We start from the raw sequence: 23,538 nt of genomic DNA on the forward strand, positions 1-23,538 counted from the left end.
GCAGGCCAGTCTAGTACCCGCACTCTTTTACTATGAAGCCACGCTGTTGTAACATGTGCAGAATGTGGCTTGGAATGTCTTGCTGAAATAAGCAGGACGTCCCTGAAAAAGACGTTGCTTGGATGGCAGCATATGTTGCTCCAAAACCTGCATGTACCTTTCAGCATTAATGGTGCCTTCACAGATGTGCAAGTTACCCATGCCATGGGCACTAACACACCCCCATACCATCAGAGATGCTGGCTTTTGAACTTCACACTGGTAACAATCTGGACAGTCCTTTTCCTCTTTGGACACGACGTCCATGATTTCCAAAAAAAATTTTGAAATGTGGACTCGTAAGACCACAGGACACTTTTACACTTTGTTGATTTATGGCTTTCGCTTTGCATGGCAGAGTTTTAACTTGCACTTGTAGATGGAGCGACGAACTGTGTTCACTGACAGTGGTTTTCTGAAGTGTTCCTGAGCCCATGTGGTAATATCCATTACAGAATGATGTCGGTTTGTAATGCAGTGCAAGCCTGAGGGATCGAAGGTCAATGTTGGTTTTCTGCCTTGCCGCTTACTGGCAGAAATTTCTCCAGATTCTCTGAATCTTTTGATGAAATCCCTAAATTCCTTGCAATGGCATGTTGAGAAACGTTGTTCTTAAACTGTTGGACTGTTTGCTCATGCAGTTGTTCACAAAGTGGTGAACCTCGCCTCATCTTTTGTTTTTGAATGACTGAGCCTTTCAGGGATGCTCCCTTTATAGCCAATCATGACACTCACCTGTTTCCAATGAACCTGTTCACCTGTGGAATGCTTTTTTGAGCATTGCTCAACTTTCCCAGTCTTTTGTTGCCCCTGTCCCAACTTCTTTGGAACGTGTTGCAGGCATCAAATTCAAAATGAGTGAATATTTGCAAAAAGCAATAAAGTTTATCCATTTGAACATTAAATATCTTGTCTTTGTAGTGTGTTCAATTGAATAAAGGTTGAAAAGGATTTGCAAATCATCGTATTCTGTTTTTATTTATGTTTTACACAATGTCCCAACTTCACTGGAATTGGGGTTATATGTAGAACTATTGTCTTTACTAAAGAACCCTTGAAGAACCATCTGTATTGAGAGCGTAAATGGAAAGGATGGTTGAATAGCTCTCAGTGATTTGTTTTATGTCATTGCCATTTTAATAGTCTTATATAAGCCCAGTTTGCTCCATCAGAAGAACTTGAAGAAGGTAGAACTCAGTAGTTAACAGTTCTGCACTTTGATTTTGTTCCCCTTACCAACTGGAAAAATGGAAAATGCAGCTTCTGCTCAGAAGAAATTAAACTGAAAATATATTTCCTTTCTAATCCCTGCAGACACTGCCCAGAAACAACTTGTCTAACTACTATGATCCTCAAGTAGAAGATTGACTGGAAGATTGATTGGATTCCAGTGTACGTGAAAAAAGGAACACATCACAAAACAAAGAGAAGGCAGACTGTAAATCAAGAGGATTAACCACATTTCATATACATATATATATATATATATATATATATATATATATATAGAGAGAGAGAGAGAGAGAGAGAGAGAGATAGAGAGAGAGAGAGAGAGAGAGAGAGAGAGAGAGAATGAAGGAATGGTGTTTAATCATGGAACTCTGGAGTGCTTTGGACAGGGAAATGCAAGAGTCCCATAATTCTGAGTGCTGTCCTGCTTTGGCTCTTCCAAGATACTTTCCACTGGAGCTTCATTTGTGTGGGTTATAGTGAGCTACACTTAAACTACAGTGAGCTATAGTGCAGCACAGTAAGCTACAGGAAGGTAGAGTGCGGTGCAGTGAGACACAATGAGGTATTGTGAACTACAGTGTACTATAAAGAGTTATGGTAAACTATCAACTAACCAAACTATAAGGAATTAGCTGTAATGATTGCTCTTTAAGCCAGCAGTCAGCAATATGCAGCTCTTTTACTGGCCTGTTGTGGCTCTACAGCACAGTTATATTTTTAGGTAAAAATAAAATAAAATAATTCTCCTTTGCAGTAAAATAAAGCTCTGCTGATCATTCTAACAAAGTTTAACAATAACTGGTCAATAACTGCTATTTCAGCCTTTAACCCTGAAGATCAGTGCACAGATTGCAGTCAGTCAGTTTCTCATTTGCCAGCTTCTTGTTCCAATTATCCCGTTCCACCGAATGTTGAGAGACATTTTACAAGAAACTATTTTACTTTTGTAAAAGTTTCCTGCTGGAGATGTGAGAAAAGCAGCTATAGCTAAAGTTGAAACCTAGAGCATCTAGATCTAACCTTAAGAGTAAATAATAAAGAACATTAAATAATATGTACATATACAACATGTACACAGCAATATAGTCAATAATCACTTTTAGCTAGCAAAGATCATGCTAATTATTTTTTGGTAGGCCTAGTAGTGACTACAGTGAGTTATAGCAAGTTGCAGTGACCTATAGTGAGTTATACGATGGACTGACGACCTGTCCAGGGTGTTTCCTGCCTTCCGCCCGATGACTGCTGGGATAGGCTCCAGCACCCCCCGTGACCCTGAGGGAGAAGCGGTTCGGAAAGTGTGTGTGTGTGTTTGTATAGTGAGTTATAGTGAACTGCAGCAAACTAAAATTAGTTGCTCAGATACTTTGAGTCATATACAGCTAAAGTGAGCTATAGTGAACTAACTAGTGAGTTATAATAAGCTGAGTGATCAGTGAAAGTCAGCAAGACCCATTTATAGTGAGCAACAATGAGCTATAGTGAGCTTTGGAGAGTTAGAGTTCCTAGTTGTGCTGTAGTGGGATAAATTCAGTGTAGAAAATTATAGTGAGTTTTTGTGTGCGATAATGTGCAAAAGTGAGACACTGCAAAAGTGTGACCACTGTAAAACAATAATTATTTTAATTTATGAGTGTAAGAGAACTGGCTGTTTTAAAATGTGCTAGTAAGTTAACAGAACAGTGTGTGTTACTTTCAGTTATACTCATATTATAAGTACAATAATTTGTTTTTATAGTTTTGCTTATAAGATCCAATAAACATTGCTGTATTACTGCATGTTTTGTTGATGTGTAATTTCTTAAATAAAAAAAAATAGCAACTGCACATTTTACAGGTTAATTAAAAACATTTTTGAGGACAATATCCCAAAACAATTCTACACTGAACTGGGCTGAGCCCTGGATATTTACAGGCCCAGCCAGCTCCCCTGAGCTACACTGAGACACAGTAAGCTTTAGTGAGCTGTAGTGAGCTGATTAACACTTACGTCCCCTCCTCCTTCAGCACAGGAGCTGGGCAGAGCAGGTATGTGTCTTCCACAAGCAGAGGCCTCTTCACTACAAAGACACAAACACAAAGAAATTTGTCTATTAATAGTGATTAAGTGTCCACTTCAAATCCTGCAGTTCAGACGTGCATCCTTTGTATCTGTATGGAGTCAGGAGACCTGATTCAGCTTAAAGTCAATTTGACAGACTCAATGGGAATAAAAGCTGCCAGCTTGATTTTCATTTCTCTTATTTAAGTACCGAGTAGGTTTGCAGCTCAGGGTTTAGAGCGAAAAACTGATGACCAGATAATTCCACCTCTCACATCAGATAATTCCACCTCTCACATTCCACAAGAAATAGAAGAAGAATCTTAGCTTCAAAAAAGCCTGTTGACTCTGGATTAGAGCCACACATTCCCTTCTGCAAGCCGATATTCTCTAATTGCTTTAGCAGCTGGGTGTGTTGGGTTGGGGTGGAGGGACAGGGGCAAATTCTAAAATCATTAGGGACAGTATGAACACTGCAGTAGGCCAAACTCTTTTCCACTCACTTCCAAGACAAACCAAGCATTCCCCACTTTACCCAGAGAAAAAACACCATCCAGCCACTTTATTTGCTAATATATAACTATCCTGACCCAACAGCTTGACTGGAATTTGTACCATTATATGAGGACTATAATTTAGCGGTTTAAGTCAAACAACCTGAAATGGTTCGCCCATATGTGAGAGAAGAGCTGGAGAAGTGGTGGGTTTCTAAACAGGACAATCAATATGGGTGTTTTCTTACTTGCTTTCTTTCTAATCAGTGAATTGCACTCATTGCTGACATAGCTTGTAAAATCATAGAAAAGCACTGACCAATAGAAAGGGATACTCTGGAGCACATCTACCTTGTGCTTCCACTTACTGGCCACTTTATTAGAAACATCCACCTTCTACTTCCACTAACTGGCCACTTTCTTAGAAACATTCACCTTGTGCTTAGACTAAATGGCCACTTTATTAGAAACATCAACCTTCTACTTCAACCAACTGGCCACTTTTTAAAGAAACACCCACCTTGTGCTTCCACTGACTGGCCACTTTATTAGAAATACCCACCTTGTGCTTCCACTCACTGGCCACTTTATTAGAAACATCCACCTTCTACTTCCACTAACTGGCCACTTAATTAGAAACAGCCACCTTGTGCTTCCACTAACTGCCCACTTTATTAGAAACACCCACAATGTGTGCATGTTTATTTGTTTATTTTTGTTTATCAACTCTTGACAAAACACATTTGCAGTCACTCAGCCTCCCAATATGGACTCAGTCCAAACACCCCTCACAACACAATCCAAAAACCCCTCAGCCATTGTGTTCTGAATAAGCTAATGTGCATTTGTTCTTTGTGCTCTGTTTATTCTCCAGACAGAACCAAAACAATGCAACACCATTCTGCTCGAAAACAGCAAGACGCTTTGGCAATGTTGTGTCTTGATTGCAGCAGTGACGCCGCCTGGCCGATTCTGAGGCATAACACTGTCACCACTGAATGTTTTTCACCAGGTTTACTGGAACTTTTCACTGAAGGACAATGTTGTAATCATCTAATTATGGACTATTCTTCTTCTCTGTTTTTTAAAAAAGCAATGCCACTGACCCTGTTATCCTTCAGGGTTCTAAGTTAACGGCCTTTGTGTAGGTTATGCGTAGAGCACCCATGGAAAATGGGCCTTTATTTGCAATTTAAAGTTCATTAAAAATGAAATAAATAAGGTGTTGTCTGGCCCACAGATATACTGAGATTTTTTAATATGGCCCTTTTAGTGGTTGAGTTTGACACGCCTGACATGAGCTTCTGATAAAGAAAAACGTCAACATTTCAGAATCGGGCTGCTGAGGGAGCACCAGGTCGTGTCACATTTTCCTGCAATGTGGTTGGTGTTGATTCAGTGCTTATGTGCAACTGATTTATTTTTTATCATAAAAAGTAGCAGATGATGAAGAGCAATGTGCTTACTGACGGTGATGGTGTCATTAATGTGGAAGCTGCAGAGCACTCGGCTCGCATCCCGTGTGGAGAGGAAACCGTTCCCCCTGACCACCACCTCAAAGGATTCTGGGAATACAGAGAAACAGCACAGAGGAAAAACAGTGTTATTCCTGACTCTGTTTACATATAATCCATTTATTAAGCAGATATTTTTGGAAAATTGGTGGAATTCCCCTTGGAGGACCCACAGGCACCCTCCTTGTGCTCAGACTGCGTGATAATCTGCTCACCTCCGGCACATATAGTCGAAGGCTCGACGGCTAGGATCTCTATGCATGACCTCTTCAGGATCTGAAAGAAAGAGAATTCTTAATTATGTAGATTTTTTTTTAATTGCTGGAGTTTCCCTTTAAGAAAGGCAACAGAAGCATCAAATTTAGCCTATTAATCTACTCTTCTCTTTAAATAATGTGTTTTGTCCATGCTGTTTTCAAAGAATTTTATCTTCCCAAAGCCAGAATCTTGCATATTATTTTACAAACTACCAATTACCGTTTTGTTGTTACTCTGATGAAACAAACCAAAAATAATGAAGAGGATTAACCGCATTTCATATATTATATTATATTATATTATATTATATTATATTATATTATATTATATTATATATTTCCATAACAATGTGAATTTAGGGTTCCCACTTGTAAAATTTTCATCCAGATTTTCAATTTTCACATCCAGTTTTGACCACTGGGTTTTTGCAATGTTTTCCCGAATTGTGGAGGAAAAGGAAAACAAGCCATTAATTCACGCTGGTCAGTTTGTTTGTCACTCCTCACTTCCCACTTCCCTCTGTCCATTTAGGCCAACAGGGTCATTTAAGGATAACTGATCATTTTAAATGCAATGACCAGCAGAAATCATGGTGTCTGTCTAAAATAAAGAATGTGCAAAAATGGCCAAGGAATAAATCTTCAAAAGAACGCAATGCTGCCCTTTCCAAGAAGAATGCCTTCAAAATGAAGAACTCAAGGCGTGGATCACCAAAGAGACAAACGCTTCAACATCTGTGAAACACAGACTGTCGTTCCTCTTCACCATTGCGCACAACTGTTTCTTCTGTGAGAACTCCAGTTTGACATAAATGGAGCTGGTCTTCTCAGCAAACCACTCAATGTCTGTCCAACATCTTACTAAAGACACTCAGCACTAGAGCAGCAACAATTAATCAATTAAATGCTGACTATTAAATGAATCACCAACTATTTTGGCAATCGATTAATCAGTTAGAGTAAAGTTTTAAGAAAAAAAGTAAAAACTCTCTGATTCCTGCTTCTTACATTTGAATATTTTTTGGTTTCTTTACTCCTCGGTGACATGAATATGTGAATGTCTTAATATCTTTGGGGTGTGGGCAAGAAGACATTTGAGGATGTCATCTTGGGCTTTGGGAAATACTGATTGACATTTTTCACCATTTTTTGACATTTTATAGACCAAACAACTAATTGTTTAATCGAGAAAGTACCAGACTAATCGACAATGAAAATAGTTATTAGTTGCAGTCCTACTCTGCACTATATCAAATAACTAAAGCAGCACTATGTAATGTTTTTTTGTTAAAACTGAGAGAAGTAGCATTGCTGAAAAATGGAGAAAAAAGTACACACTAAATCTAGGAAGGTCATTTCCTGTAGAAAGTGCAGAGTGATTTTAGGGCTTGAGCAATCAAAGAACTGTTGCGTTGGTATTGCTAGGCCATTGCAAGGTGCGCTGCTGTGATTCGCCCTATAAAGCCTGAAATACTTAAAAGTCAGAGGCATCGAGTTTTTCACACCATGCCGTATGTCTCACACAGACTCAAAAAGAAGTTTCGGCTCGATGTTTTGGACTCAATGATCTTAAAATCAACAGTAAATTGATGAAGATGTGATGACAATGTTTCTTCTGCACATTGCATACTATTCCACATTCCCACCAGAGAGGTTTCCCAAATCCTATCAGCTACTTATCTCAGGCATGAAGTTAGATTGTTTAATTCACTGAAACCTCACGTTCAATCTTGCTGAATGTGGAGCAGAGTGGTGCTGACATCTCAGGGAACCCTTATGGGTCTGTTACCTTCTGGCTCTCCGTCTTAGTGAGGCTGTAATAGCTAGCACTGCCGGAGTCTCTACTGCATTCTGTGAACACTATACACTGTAATCACGCTTTACAGTACTAACTTCCTGTGTGGTTCTTTTCTGAGCTGAACAACTGCCCATCCTATGTGATCTGATGCTGTTGCATCATCTGCCTTGATCAGGTGCCACTGCTTGCCAGCCTTCTGGACCGGTTTGACCACTATGGAGCTTCCTGCTGTTCAACGCTGTGCAAACCTTACCTGCAACTTTTGCTTCAATGTTTTTTTTCCCATTTCTCTATTTTAATATGACCGCTGAGTTAGGCTCTACCACCCTCCCTGCGACCCTGAGGGAGAAGCGGCTTACAAAATGTGTGTGTGTGTGTGTGTGTGTGTGTTTCAATATTTTATGCTAATGTTAAGATTTTATCCTCTGTTCTTGCTCCTGCCCTGCAATGGACTGGTGACCTGTCCAGGGTGTATCCTGCCTTCCCACCGATGACCGCTGGGTTAGGCTCCAGCACCCCGCCACAACCCTGAGGGAGAAGCGGCTTAGAAAATGTGTGTGTGTGTGTGTGTGTGTGTATTTCAATATTTTATGCTAATGTTAAGATTTTATCCTCTGTTCTTGCTCCTGCCCTGCAATGGACTGGTGACCTGTCCAGCGTGCATCCTGCCTTCCGCCCGATGACCGCTGGGTTAAGCTCCAGCACCCCACCACAACCCTGAGGGAGAAGCGGCTTAGAAAATGTGTGTGTGTGTGTGTGTGTGTGTGTGTGTGTGTGTGTGTGTGTGTGTGTGTGTGTGTGTGTGTGTGTGTGTGTGTGTGTGTGTGTGTTCTTGCTCCCATGCTACTGTTTGCTATCCAGTGTTGATCAGAGGAGGATGAGCTCCCCTTTTGAGTCTTGTTTCCTCTAAAAGTTTCTTTCTCTTGCTTTTGTTTTGTTGCCACTGGAAACACTAATGAAGGCTCAGACTTGGATTATTCTGTAAAGCTGTTTTGTGACAAGTTGTAAAAAGTGGCATATAAATAAACTTTGACTTGACTTCTATAAGCCTGTTTTGAAGAAATAAACCAATGCAGAGCGCAGGAGGATTGAACAGAAAGCGTAGCTGTCCAGTGGTATTCTGACTGTTAATGCGTGTCTTGTGGCAGAGGGTGTCCAGTTTTAGCTTGTTGAAAAGGTGGTGACCCTTTGTGATCTCAGAAACTACTGTTCAGAAACAGAATCACAGTGCATGCAGCAGTAAAGGCAGCAGCTTCTTTTATACAGTGATAGGAAACACTGTAGCTCCATTTCCACACACTGATCTATTTTACTGACCAACAAGGACATGAATGCTCTCCTTCTCTGGAGGACAGAGAATCAGGTGAAGGAGACATACAAATACCATGAATGGACCACCTTTAGTACTTTAGGGAAGACAGGGTTAACTGTCTCTAAAAGCTGCTGGGTTGCTATTCTACCCAAATGTAGGGTTGAGCCTGTTTGGCTGTTTTCACAGTGCTGGGCAGTTTCTGGGGAGTCCAGCTGCTGGGTTAGGGACTGTGTCACAAAAATAACCCAGACAAAGGTTCTTTCACAAACCAGAACAGTGCCAGTTAGAACAGAGTCTTCATCAGGTCTCTTAAAAGTATGTTTCTTCAAGGGTTCTTTAGAAATGGGAATAGTTCTATTTAGAGCCATGAGTTCTTTACCGAACAATTTCAGGCTTAAATGGTTCTTTGCATGGTGAAATGGTTCTTCAGATAGATTGCAAATGTGGGATATATATTCTATATTCTATATAATATCTTATAAAGAACTTTTTTGGTGATATATAGAACTATTTTCAAAAAGGCTCTAGATAAAACTGTATGCAGCACATTCTCCATCAATCTGAAGAGCCATTTCACCATGCAAAGAACCATTTTATCATGAAATGGTTTTATACAGAATAGGAACAATATAAATTCCCTTGACTAAAGAACCCTTAAAGAACCATCTTTTTTAGGAGCGTATATGATGAACTATATTTCCCTGGTTGTGAAGTGTTTATAAATAGACATTAACTGTTAAAGAGACATTATCTGTGTAATAATTTTACTGTACATGTTTCTTTAAGGGTTCTTTGGTGAAAACAATGGTTCTACATAGAACCATGAACACTCAAAGGATGCTTAGCATGATTAAATGGTTGCATGTTGAAATGGCTCTTCAGATTGATGGAGAATAAGTTGTGAATGGTTCTGTATAGCACTAAAAAGGGTTATGTTATTAAAATGTCAAGTTTTCTACGACAGGAGAATCCTTTTTAATTCTATATAGAGCCATTTTCAAAAAGGTTTTATACAGAACCATATACATTGTGTATATACACAACAGTGTACATACAATACAGCTGTAAATATCTCCATATTTATATCTTGTAAAAACATAGTTTTTTATTTTGTTTCTATATTTATTTCATATACATATATATACAAAACGCATAGAACTGTGCACAACCCCTCCCCATTCTATTCCGTGTCATTTGTTTACATTGTGTGTTGCACTGAGATGGAGTGCTCTTAATCACATTGTACTGTGTATAGTGACAATAAAGGCATTCTATTCTATTCTATCTATTCTATACAAAACATTCTCCATCAACACGAAGAACCATTTTCACCATTCAAAGAGCTATTTAAGCATTTGAGTGTTCCTGATTGAATATAGAACAATATTCTTTATTAAAGAACCCTTGAAGAACCATCTTTGTTGTGTTAAGTGGTTGACTAAAATTGTTGGACTATGCTGTATATAACCACGCCTCTCTTAATATACAGTGCAAAATGTTTCTCATTTTTGTCATCTTCTCTTTAAAGTTTGAAACAAATGTCAAAATATATGCAAGCTGAGAAAACACTTAAATATCAATATTTTATTATATTAAATGGACACTTAGTCATTATTGAGATTACTCTGATGATTTTACATTAAATTTATTAAGATTAACATTTGATGTAAAGAATGAAGTGAGAGTAGAAGCTACACTGTTTATGAAGAGAACCTGTGCAGCTCCTTATCCTGGACTGTTGTAAAGTGATTTTTAATGATGTGAAAGTGTGTGGCTCACCGAGTCAATGATCCCCTGTAGTGCCTCAAAGCCATCGTTCACAGGGAAGACGTGCTCTTTACTATCCGCTATCATGGCCAGCTGTAAGAAGCAGAGAGAGAAACACCATGAAATCATAGCCATGATTTCTCACTGGCTGAAAGTTGACTGCCAGTGTTTGTCTATGTGCTTGATTTTATTCACCTGTTAACAATAGGTGTGGCTGAAACACCTGAACTCAATAATTAGGAAGGGTGTCCACATACTTTGGGCCACATAGAGTAAATGACATGCACTGTTGTTCTCACTGGTTTCACTTGTTTTGTCCATTCTTACAAAATGCAATGTACCGCTTTATAAGAGGGAATAAATGCTTCTTTTTGTTCAAAGGGATTGACAGTACAGCTTCTGTTTTGGTCAGTCCTGACTGCAGTGAGAGTAGCTCACCTGAGTTTCGTTGAAGTCCTTCACTCCCACACAGTATATGGTGGCTCCCAGCTGACGTGACCGAGCAGCCTGCGGTTCAAACACAAAACAATATCAGTGCAGTCTTCTCAGTGACTATTTTAACTAATAAGCTGAGAAAAGTATGGAGTGATAGTTTTGTGAAACATTTATTTTACACATTTCGACCAAAAGAGTTAATTAGATGTTCAATTGGATGCAATGCACATTCACAGCATAGACTATATGTCACCTATATTGTTTGTTACAACATTACAGTTTTCCAGTTCAAAAATATGCTTTTCTCTATTATTTATTTAATTAAATTACTTAAATAAACAGCAACTGAAAGTAATCAGATTACATTGTTTTAAGGGACCCACATAGATTTTTACCCAAGATCCCGGCTTATTTCATATTAAGACTTATTATTCAGTAACTACCATGAATTCAATGCAAACTGGCTGAGCTATTCTTGTAGTATGCAAGATAACGTTGGGCCTGCCGGTGGACCCTGGCCAGTTAAGGGGTTAACTAGAGATGGACCGAAGAACAAATCCCAAATAAGAGACATTGGTGACTGTCATTGGTGAACTTTCTTACAAAGTTCTTAGTGTTTGACTCAAGATCCTTTGTAAGGTTTTTCTTAAGACAGTTCTGATTAAGTCGGCACCTGAATCTGATTGTAATCTCACCATCAGACTTTTTAACAGAACGTGCTTACAAACAGTAATAATAGTAAGATTGTTGATGCCCTGGCAGGGAAACACGGTTGTGAGGCTATATGTGTGTCTGCATCTTCACTGACTTAAACAGACTAACTTTATATTTTAAAGCCAGTTTTACACTAAACTTTGACCTTTGACCCTGACTTTATCCCTGATTGTCAGGCTAAGTCTGAGCTGGTCTCTAGTCTCTAGTCTAGTCTTTATGTCAGTCAGAGTTGACAGCTGGAGAGTGAATCAAGTCGTGTGTGAGGGGCGCATACTCAGATTGTTGGTCTCCTGACTGCATTTCAGACCTGTCGGAGTTTATCAAACATGTCTGATTTTTTAACCCGACTTTGAGTGTAATCTAATATAAATTGATAAAAATTGATAACTCAATTTCAATGGATTCCTGCAACAGCCATTGAAAACTGAGAGCATGAAAGAAGAAAACACAGCAAGTAAACAAAGAAAAATGGCAAAAAGCCTTTCAGGTGTGGAGTGAAGCTTAAGTCAGCAGAGTTCAAAGCACAAACACAAATTGAGTTTATGTACATTTAGAAAACACAAAATCCATGATCCTCACTTAAGCAGTAGCTCCACCTTTTTTATTTGCATCTCCTAGTAATAGGAGAACATGAGAGTTTGCGAGAGTTTAGTGAGTTCCGTTCAGTTCAGCAACACATTAAGAGTTTTGTATAGTGTGATCCATAAATGTTCAATGTATGATCTCCAATATTTCTGTCACCCAATAATATGCAAGAGCCCATGGTATAGTGTGAGACACCCAGTCTGTTTATAATTTGTTAAGACTTTAAAAGTCGTGCAGTGAACCCAGGGCTTAATTGTAAATTTACAGCTATTGAACTCCTGTGTGATGCACACTAAATGATTAGGGATCACACACTACACAACTTTTAATGTGTCGCTGAACCGAACTGAACTCATGCAAACTTACGCAAAACTCCTGTTCTCCCGTTGTGTTATGTGTGATGTTTAGGTGTAAATGTAAACCTTTTTTTGCCATTTTATTGACAAACTCTTGTACAAATATAACATGCTGATGCTACACTGATTTATAATATATTTATAATTGCATCTCTGCCAAAGCCACTCCTCTCAAGCATTGTGTCACACACTAACAACTCAGCTAGCTATAAGAAAAAGCAGCTTGGTATTTCCAGCATGGACATCGTGACATAGGCTGTGAGGAGACCAAAAAAGTCGCTGCTGGAGGAAGAGGAAAAGACAGAGCAATCGAGCAAGAGACCAGACAAGAGTAAATCTTAGACTGGCTTTTACTCGCTGGTGAGAGTTAAAGAGATAAAAGGATGCAGGACAGCCTCATGGCTAGTGGGGGAACAATGTAAATCTGACAGGGTCTTCAACCCTGCCAGTGTTATTTATGAAAGTCTAGGCTGTTGGCTGTAACATTATCTGTGTCATCCACGTCTCATGAAGTTTTGTAGTTAGTTTTTCTAGATACCAAAAGTCATCTGACCTCATCTAACCTTCAGGCCAACATGCAAAAAAAAATTCCTCTCACACCATTACCTCCTGAAATAAAATCCAATAATGTTACTCTACGTTGTAAGTCAACATGATTCTTTCTCTTCTGCTGTCTTTGCTGGTGTTGTGCTGAATTCTGAAGCCTGGGCAGTGTGTGCTTGCGTGTCATATGGTTGCTACAGATTACATTTGTGATTTTGATTGTTTACACATAGAAACCTTAGAAATTACAAGTGTCATTTGGAGCATCTGTATGCCTGTGTGACGCGTGTGCATGCAAAGAGGATTCTGTGTCCTTCAGCTCATTAACAAATGCACATGTACAGCTGGCCATGAGGGGGTTTGTATTTGTATTTATGACAGTGCTGTTAAATTGAAATATGTAACTGTAGGGGGAGGGTAACAGCAAAAATGACCAATTCTTGGTACTTTATCCATAAGTAAGTTCGTGTTGAGGTCACCAAGCCAAACTTTTATTTTGTAGAGGGACGGTGGGGAGTCATGAAGAAGGATTAATTATCAAGCTGAGAGTCCTTTTAAGTTGTCAGCACAGCAGTAGAGCTTGGGAAGTATGGTTTTGAATGAGTGCCATTGCTTTGAGAGCAGGTTGTCAGTAATATGAAAGCACTGTTTCAGTGATGAAACGGCAGGATGCTTTGATAAAGCTGCCAAAGTGCTGCAGTGGGAACCAGAGCTGCTTCCTGACTGTGATGTGTATTCAGAATATGTCTCTGTAGAAATATTAATTGATATAGAAACCAATAAGTTGAACATAAATACTGCAGCTGTGTCAGTTTGCATAATAAAGAAGAAAGCCAGGAATAGGAGCAGTATTTAAAAAGTCCACCCACCCCGGAGAGGGCGAATGGAAAAACGTCTCTCTACCTCAACCTATTTTTTCTCTCTCACCTCTCTCGCCGCCAAGTCAAACTGAGTGTCGCGCAGTTCTCCGTCTGTCAGAGCGATGATGACGCTGGCTGTGCGGTAAACTGTGAAGGAGCAAAGCACAGAGTGCATAAAAGATCCAGTTTAAGTTTGTTTTTACGTGCTTTATTTGTTTTTATGTCTTTTATTACACACCAGTCTGGTATGGATATAAGCTCTCTCCTGATTGGCTGTGCTGTGCGTTCTTAAAAAAGATGGTTCTACAAGGGATTTTTAGTGAAAATAAAGCACTCAAAGACCATTTCTATGCTTAAAGGGTTCTTTGCATTGTGAAATGGTTCTTAAGATTGATGGAGAGGTTCTATATAGCACATTCTGCTATTGTTACAAGTTTGATATCATAACAATAGAACATCCCTTTTTGGTGCTACACAGAACCATTTTCAAAGGGTTCTATATAGAACCAAGTACAACACCAAAGAACCATTTCACCATGCCAAAAACCATTTAAGCATGCAACTGGTTTTTGGATGTTCTTTATAAAACTATTGTCTTTAATAAAGAACGTCTAAGAACCATCTTTTCAAAGAGTATATTCTGCCCTTATTCTGGCTGAAACAATTCAGTGTGAATGGGATGGGCTAATACAGGTAAGTGTGGCATCACAAAAAACTTGATTTAAAACGGACTGTTTGTGCAGTTTAGTTTCCATACTTGAACTGTATGAACTGAGGAGTGAATATTACATTTTTTGTAGGCAGCATCATTGAGTAAATTATTATAAAATTTATAAACCTAAGTTTTATGTTTGACCCTAAATTTTGTCCTGGGGCCTGGGGCTACTTCTGTTATCTTCTGGAAAAGGCTTTAACTTGTCTTTAAAATGTTGCAGGAAGTTAGTAGTCACGTTGAGTTACGTTGAGTAAAATTAGTTCATTTACATTTTACCAAATGATGTAAATAGTAAATGATGTAGGTTGAACTGATGAATAACTTTTTACAGTGTACACATACACTTTCATAACATACTGCTAGTGATGGTTTGTTATGCTAAAATGGCCGCGAGTTTACAGCTTTTGCAACCAGCCTTAGTCAACGAAGAAAACAGCAGGAGTGCTATATGGGCATACTTTGGCTTTGAAGCGAATAAGGATGCACTGTAAAAAGTGGTTCATCTGTTCTACCTAAAAAAATTACTTTTTTTACTGGTAACAAATAAATTAACCAGTTTTACTCAGCCTAAATAAATACTTTGAATGAATGATTCTTTCAATCACTGTAGTTTTTAGGTTTACTAAAACTAGTTTAGTTGCTTGTTACCACATGAAGTAATTTTTTAGGTAAATCTGATGAGCCAATTTTTACAGTGTAGAAAGGCAAAAGTCATGATCAAGATTTTACGCAAATGGTGCTTCAGAACATTTCCAACTAAGGGGACGGTAACCCAGCGAATGAGAGTTGATTCCTGAGTTATTTGACACCTAGTGAGTTAATAAAACTCAAGTCTGTTGTTATAAGGCAGCATAAATACACAGAAAATTTGCCAATGGCAAATGAGTGCTAAATTTAACGCTTTGTTGTTCATACATAAAACACTAGATAGGATATTTTGATAGCCTATATAAAAAATTCTAAAGATAGTTTTTTATTTGACAGCTTTTTGTTCAAATTTTTCTGTTCCACCTTAAATGGTGGCACCAGAACATCACTGTGGAATGGGAAAATTGAAACAAGGCAGATAGGAAGCTGCCTTCAGCCATGTTTTAAACTACAGACAGGATGGTTTGATAGAATAAATGTCCTTATTAGAAAACGTTCCCAACATTAAAAGAATAATTACATTATTTTTAGAGCATAAATCAGCTTATCAGGGAGCTAAGCAAAGATATTAAGCTGAGTGCGTAGTGAATTAAAATTTAGAACACAATAAAACATTTAAATCCAAAGTTATCGCAATGCACATGTATATAATACAATATCTGTATGTATATGTATATAATATAAATCTTCTATTTTTTTAGATATGTTTGTCTAAAACATAAAGGCCCTCCTTTTTATCTATATCATAAGTATTGTTTTACAAGGACACTAGGAGAAAGTACAAATGCACATACTGTGTTAAAATGAGAGATGGTCAGAGTCCAAATACAGCAGCTATATTTTAAAAAAAGGGTAAATGTATTGTGTCAGAATGAACAGATCATGATGATTGGATAAGCAAAACAAAGCAAAGAGCTTTTGTCCTCAAATCCCTTCATGTGTGCTCACCAACATCATCCATCATTATGGGAGAACCTTTAGTGCTGCTGATCTTTGAAACTCTTGAGTATTAAACACAGAGGTGCCAATAACTGTGACATAATTGTGTGCTTGAATCCTTTCCTTTAAATAACTGTACAATAAATAAACAAATAAATAACGTGTACAACTGAGCTGATAAATAACAAAAACATTTTTTCTCTCTTCTGCCATAATATAAAACACATGGAACACATCAAGTGTGTGTTTGTTTAAGTGTTTGTATTTTAGGCCAAGCCTTGTGCTCAAATAACTCAGTGTTTCAAATGTTTTATCGTGCTTTAAATTTTAATTCAGTACAGACTCAGCTGACTATTTTTACTTTCCCTCATCTGAGCTGACGTAGGCTAACCAAATAACAAATAACAGAACAACAAAAACATCTTTCTCTGCTCTCTGAGAATGTTTTTTCAGTAGGAATCAGTTATTTACACTGAATTACACTTTACAGGAAAAATATCTCTTTTATGTGGCTTTTTATGTAAATGCCACTGCCTTCCCTTTAAAACCATGTGATTGTTTTTTCCACAGCATCTCAGATTATTTCCACTCTTGCATTTGTGAAACAGGTTCATATGCAAGAAGAAAGCAGCACAGTTTTTTCTGCATTTACCTGCTCTTGTGTGGAAATCACAGCCTTTAGTCTGTCCTCGGCCAGAAATCTCATTTACTTCCTCAGAAGATGAGAGATGTGCTAGATGTAGCTTTTAATGGACAGTATCTCTAAGTTTAGGTCCATTTTTTGAAGACCACTGAGGCTCATTCATCCTTACATGCTACATTTTTTACTCTTTTGCTTCAGCAAAAGAGAAGTTGCAGGTGCAGCTCTGTCCTTTTCACTGCATCTTGTTTATGATGTTAAGGAGTAATTAAAGTCAGATATATTTCATTAGAAGCAGAATCAACTCACCATCCCCAGTTGCATAGTAGATCTGCTCACTTGCCTTAAAACAGAGAAAAAACCATGTTAAAGATATTAGCTGACGTCAGTACCTACAGAGCTCAAAGCTTTTGAGGGGAATTCTGTCTTAAGATAGAGGTTAATTTGTCAGTTATGGTATTTTGCAGTACTCTGCACAGCAGTATTACAGTCATATGCAAAGGTTTGAATACTTCTGATAAGACTACATGTTTTTTGATTTTCTGATTAAAAATAAGTTCACATATTCTGCAAATTTTAGCACACAATTGATATGCAGTTAAAATATTGGGAAAAAAAACATAAAACTATATATAAAATGTGCCATGGCTTTTGCACAGGCCATGTTTTATACATTATTTTTTTCAAATTTGGCCAATAAACATAATTGTGTATCAGTATGTGCAGAAGTGTGATATCTGCAGAGGATGTGTAAACTTATTCACACTCAGAAAATCAACATATTTAAATTGACCAAACTTTAGCTTTAGGCCAATAAGTACAACCAAGCTAGCATTAGTGTAACTCTCGCCTCAGTTGTCAATTACCCTTCCAGCCAGAAAAAAGACAAGGAAAAAAAAAGGAAAAAAATATATTCTAAATGTATTTACCAAATATATTTTTGCAACATATGAAAATTTCTAAAACATGTATTTGTTAAATATATGTTTGAAATGCATGTATTTGTATTTGTTATGATCTTTTTCTTCAGCTGTATGTAATAAAGTTTACAGATTTAACTAAGCAGTACTGACTTCTGTGACCTGCATTACACTTTAGACTCTCATACGCAATGGATTTCAAATCATAACTGCATTTTCACAGAGTATCAATACCTACAACACACTTGCTAATATTTAAATGAAGCATCAGACAGGATTTTGTATGTTTTCATAAATTTTCAAATGGATATGATAAACACATGTACATACATTTATCTTTCTACACTTATATGTGTAATATTTAGTAAAATTTATTTGATTAATATGGTAAAATATTCTGAAATATATTTTAGTGTTTGAAATGTATTATATATATATATATATATATATATATATATACCCATATGGAAAAGAAATATATGTGTATATATGGGTCCATATGGGTCCATTGGGTAATCCATTCTCTCTTCTATAGTGATGATTTTAAGACAGTTACTACAGTTACTATACAGCTGCAGTAAGACAACTTCAACTTCCTAGCAGTAATGCTAGAATGGGAACAGCCCTCAGAAATCCACCCAAAGCAGCTGTACTTTTTCAGTTCCTCCTACCTAACATACCTCATCAGAAATTTTTAAAACTGTAAAAAACTGTGTACTGTTAAGGAAGAGGGGCATTTAATCCCTTAAAATTTTAGGCTTATTACACACTAAGTTTTATTATTCAATAACTGTTTTATTTATTTATAACTGTAATATGTGTTTTCTGCTTTTTTCCCTTATGCTGAAAAATATGTCCTAGTCCACTTTCAGTGGAAATTAAAATAAAAGACGCTCTTTAGAGGAAAATGTCTTTAAGATCATGAAGAAGGTACATTGAGTCAGGTGGGTCCAAACCTTAGACTGGTATCATATGTGTAGAAGTAAAACTCTCACCCGCTCGAAGCCCTTGTGCATGAAGGTATCTCCTCCAGGTAACACTTGCATGAGCTGCTCCAGTCCATCTCGGATCTGATCCCTAAAGCAAACACACACCCACAGAGTAGATATACAAAATATCTAAGAATACACAACATTTTTACACCACAATAATGGAGACAACAGTACACATCAATGCTATCGGGGTAAAATCTTTTAATTCAGAAGTCTGCTTACATTGGCTTGTATTAAAAGTAAACTATGTTTTTCCTTCTCTTGTAAACATATCATTTTTGATATACAAGTTTGTTCCAACAGCAGTGTACTTTGTGTATAGATTTTGCTCCATTCATATACAAAATATTCTTTACATTTTGTAATATGTATTATGACAATCTATCTTTTATACTCCCCACTAAAAAAAGTAGAATGTTTTTTATTAATAAAGCATCTTCTTCACCCTAGTGTAGTAAAGGGAATAGTTCTATTTAAATGAGTTTTATTTAGATCAATTGCATACTTAAATGGTTCTTTGCATGGAGAAATAGTCATTCATATTGATGGAGAATGTGTTGTATCTGGTTTTATAAAGAACCTTTCAAAAAACTGAAGATGTTTTTTCTATTCTCACAAGATCGACATTGTAATAATAGCAGAACCCTTTTTGGTGCAATATACAACCATTTACAACACATTCTGCAGAACCAAGAGTCATTTCAACCATGCAAAGCAGCATTTAAGCATGAACATGGCTCTAAACAGAACCATTCCCTTTACTAAAGATCCCTTAAAGAACTAAGTGAAAGCAACACAGATTGAGAAAGGTTAAAGACCAGAGCTGGGACTTCAGCTTAATATGAAAAAGAATAAAGTAATGACAGCAGAGGAGACGGTAACTTTTCTACTATTAGAGAAGTTGTGGTAATGGTGGACAGCTTTGCTTTTGCCTACTTGGATCAGTTATTAACAACAGAGGATCCAGTACTCAAAAATATGACTCATTAAGGCACTTGGCAGAACAAGAATGAAGGAGCTTGAAAAGATGTTCAAATAGAACGATTTGTCTCTGCAAACAAAGACCATAGTTGCCAGGCTTTGGTCTTCTCTGTGGTTCATTACAAGTGTGAAAGCTGGACAGTAAACAAGCGAGAAAGGAAAAATAAAGATACCTTTGAAGTGAAGATTTTGAGAGAACCTTGGACAGCAAAGAAAACATAAAACAAAAGAATATTTTCTCAAACAAATCAAGCCTGACCTCTTACTTGAAGCCTAGAGAACCAAACTGAAGATCTTTCTTTTGACAGATTCTGAGAAGAACCAATTCAGTGGAAAAGACAATTATTATTTGAGGGTAAAACAGAAAGAGGATGTCCAGCTACAAGATGGATGGAGATGGTCAGAAGAGTCATGATGCAGCCACTGAAATGCTTAAAGGCTGTTATGGAAATTGTATTAATTCCATGTGTTTGTTTTATTGCTTGCAGAGTGTAAGACCACCTACAGGAAAAAAGGTCATGGACAAAACATCCTGTCCTCCGACTGATAGAAGTGCTTAGCTGCGCAGATAAAAAAACCAGGATGTATCCTCATATATCGATTGATGAAATTGCAGTAATGCATGGCCTCAAGTGGTTTATAGGGTCTCAAGTGGCAGCATAAAAAGTATTCCGCTGAGAAATGTTCCTTTAGACTACTGAATAGCTGCCAAGCAACCATGGACTTGAATGAGGAGAATGGTAAGTCGTCCATCACTATATACTGCAGTCATTTCATGAACTTTTTGTCATATAACATAGAACTGTTTAATGCAAAACTTTTCACTTTATAAGTACTTTTTGGTCAGCAGATTACCACCACAACTCTTATTTAACAGGAATCCAGCAGCACCCCTCTTCTCACACTGGGACTGAATCTCAAATGGCTCCCTGCTCCCTACTAAGTGCACAGCGTAGGAATTTAAATACTGGATCCTGCAGCCCAACAGTGTCAAATAAAGCTAAGAAGTAGTCATTTGGGACACATTCATGCTCAATAAATTATGCCATGTTTAGCTATAGAGGCTAGAATTTCTAAACTTTCATATCTAGTACACTATTTAGGGAATACAGAGCTGTCTGGGATTCAGTCTGGGTTTGACACCACTTCTGACTGAAACATAGACATTTGAGGTGCATTATCCATTCATCCTTTTATACTGCCCTTTGTATACAGTGAATCATACCATAAGTACTTTAACTCAAGCCTGTGATATTAATGGTGGAGGTGTTTAGGCTGTTTGTTAGCTATCTTTTAGCCTGTCAGCTAGCTAACCAGCCTAGTTATAGTTAACAACATAAGTTGCCAGCCCTTTAAGGTTAGACAAAAAAATGGGTCCTTACTTCATTAGTACACTTGGTGGTCCATGCGAGCAGCATGAGAGTCAAAGATTATTCCATTAAAAGCCGAAGGTAGGTATGTACAGGTATGACAACAGATTCATTAAAACTAAGCATTAGTTACTTGACTTTCTCAGTTTTAATTATCGTGATTTTTAATGTTGTAATGCCAAACATTAGCTAACATTATCTGCACTTGTATTCCAGTCATGCTTATCAGCAAAACATTTTTTAGTTGCAGAGCTTACATTCAGGTGTCATCAAATTAGCATCAGTTAAAGTGAATACCAAAGAAAAAATCTCCAAATACCAGCTAACACAAAGCTAACTTAATAGATAGTGATAATGCTAACTTTTACAGTACACAAGCAGTTCCGGTACATGTTTACATGAATCTGTCTAACATTATTATACAATTCCCAACACATCTGATTTTACCACAAACAGTAAGTTCCCTACTCTGACAGGATGGTGCAGATTTCTCTCACAAACTGTGGGGTGAAGGTTAAAGCATGCTTAAAAATACAAATCAGTGACAGTGGAATTTAAATGAAGAAATCACTGCAGAAGTATATGCTATTTATTAACTAGTTAGCATCATATTTGCCCGCTTTCGACTCAAACTTTTTGGTCTACCTTAAATTTTTAAGGTGGAACATAAAATCAGAAGCTGATGAGCAGGAAGGACTTTTGAACTGAAGTTTTTTAGACATATCATTTTACTGCTGTGTTCATCCTCCTCTTCTAGGGCATTTTTCCATTTGCATCTTAGCTCCTCTCAGTGGTTCTTCTCATACTTTTAGGGTGGTTCTTCTGTTCATGCCCGATTCTTATTAGTTGTTCTTCCTCATGTTCTTAGATAATATCTCCTTTTAAGTCTTGGTTCCTTTCAGTGGTTCCTCCTTATGCTCTTACGGAGGTATTAGACAGCTGCTATTGGACAATAATACTTGTAGAATGTGCCACAACAAAACTGAAGTAAATAGTGCCTCACAGCCAAGGTTTTCAGATAACCACACTGTAAAAGAACTAATGATAACTAAATAAACTCACTGTGATTGTGACACACTCTAAAATGGGATTTAACAGTGGAATTATAAAAACTATTGTTATAGTTTTTATAATTAGTTATAAAAACTATTAGATGTCTGTAATAAACAGCCACATTGAAAAAGTCAAGTTGATGTTTTTGAGGCAGTTGAAGCCTCAACTTTCATTCATTTTAGATGGCGTATTACTCTGGAATAGGGAGAGTAGTGCTTTTTGTAAATAAAGAAGATCAGAAATGTTTGGCAGGTTATAACTGATTCAGTTATTCATGTATTTGAGAGTATTTTAGAGTCTTGCCTGTCTTCTGTCAGCTTCATCAGAGTCCGACCCTCTGTAGAGAAAACAATGAAGGACATCCGCAGCTGAGGACTGAAAAGAGAGAGAGTTAATAAAGACAAAGATCTGTCTTACTCCTGTAACTGCAAACACTATTCAGTATTTAGTTCTGTGCATGTACATTTTTCTTTTGTCAAGGTACAAACAATATAAATGTGCCCTCAAAAGTACAGCAGTGGTCTTAAGGTCCAATTGTGTACCTTGAATAAGTTTGTCCAGGTAAAAGTACACGTTTTTTTCCTTTTCATAACCTAATGTTTTAAAACAGAAGAATAAAATAAAAAGCCTGGAGATGAGACGGGGTGTGTGGAGTCAGTACAACTTAGAAAATATCATTTCAATGAATGAGCAGGCTACATTCACATCACCAGACACAAAGCAGATTTTATGCCTTAATGTGACTCAGATATGATGTTTTCAGAATTGTGTGGACACACAAATCTAATTCACAAATTTCACCTAAGTCAGTTTGGCAATGTTTACATTACAAGCCTCATTGCTCAAATCAGATTTTTTGCTCAAATCCAATCTCTCTGACAGGGTGGCTATGTTCACATTAACAAGCTGAAGCAGCACAAATGTGATGTGACTGGGATCTGATATTTTCAAATCCGACCTAAACCCCTTTCATATGTAATCCTAGATTGGATATGTATCCAATTCGTGGCCATGCCACGTTAATGAGAATACACAGATCAGAATTCATGTGCTGAACAACAAGACATGGTTTTGGAATTCAAGAGTAGTAGCTGCTGTGAACAGACGTTGAAGCCTGATGATGATGATGATAAAGTAGCTGAGAGCTAATCAGAGCAAATTATCTTTGCAGCTCTGTCTGCTGGTCAGTTTGCTGTTTACGACGCACGTGACTCGTTCATGTCACATTAATGATTAGGATGTGCACATGCAGGTCATTTCAGGGTGCAAGTTCATCCACACTAATGACAGCTGTGTAGCTTCGTACAGGTGAGCCGTACCTGATGAACTTGT

At 37.5% G+C, this 23,538-nt stretch overlaps 1 protein-coding gene across 2 annotated transcripts in view; it reads right to left on the reverse strand.

Annotated features, from left to right (window-relative positions):
- antxr1b (ANTXR cell adhesion molecule 1b) overlaps positions 1-23,538 on the reverse strand; it is a 102,777-nt gene that overhangs the window by 60,104 nt on the left and 19,135 nt on the right. For both annotated transcript variants that reach the window (XM_037546935.1, XM_017718878.2), the window contains exons 2-11: positions 23,526-23,538; positions 22,510-22,581; positions 18,806-18,887; positions 17,200-17,233; positions 14,016-14,095; positions 10,894-10,962; positions 10,468-10,548; positions 5,537-5,597; positions 5,274-5,372; positions 3,263-3,332 (exon numbers count right to left, since the gene is read on the reverse strand). The exon at positions 23,526-23,538 is cut by the window's right edge and continues 59 nt beyond it. In XM_037546935.1, the coding sequence (XP_037402832.1) occupies positions 3,263-3,332; positions 5,274-5,372; positions 5,537-5,597; positions 10,468-10,548; positions 10,894-10,962; positions 14,016-14,095; positions 17,200-17,233; positions 18,806-18,887; positions 22,510-22,581; positions 23,526-23,538 (661 nt within the window). The remainder of the gene's footprint in view (positions 1-3,262; positions 3,333-5,273; positions 5,373-5,536; positions 5,598-10,467; positions 10,549-10,893; positions 10,963-14,015; positions 14,096-17,199; positions 17,234-18,805; positions 18,888-22,509; positions 22,582-23,525) is intronic.

The sequence above is a fragment of the Pygocentrus nattereri genome, chromosome 18, assembly GCF_015220715.1.
Source record: "Pygocentrus nattereri isolate fPygNat1 chromosome 18, fPygNat1.pri, whole genome shotgun sequence".
Classification (NCBI taxonomy): domain Eukaryota; kingdom Metazoa; phylum Chordata; class Actinopteri; order Characiformes; family Serrasalmidae; genus Pygocentrus; species Pygocentrus nattereri.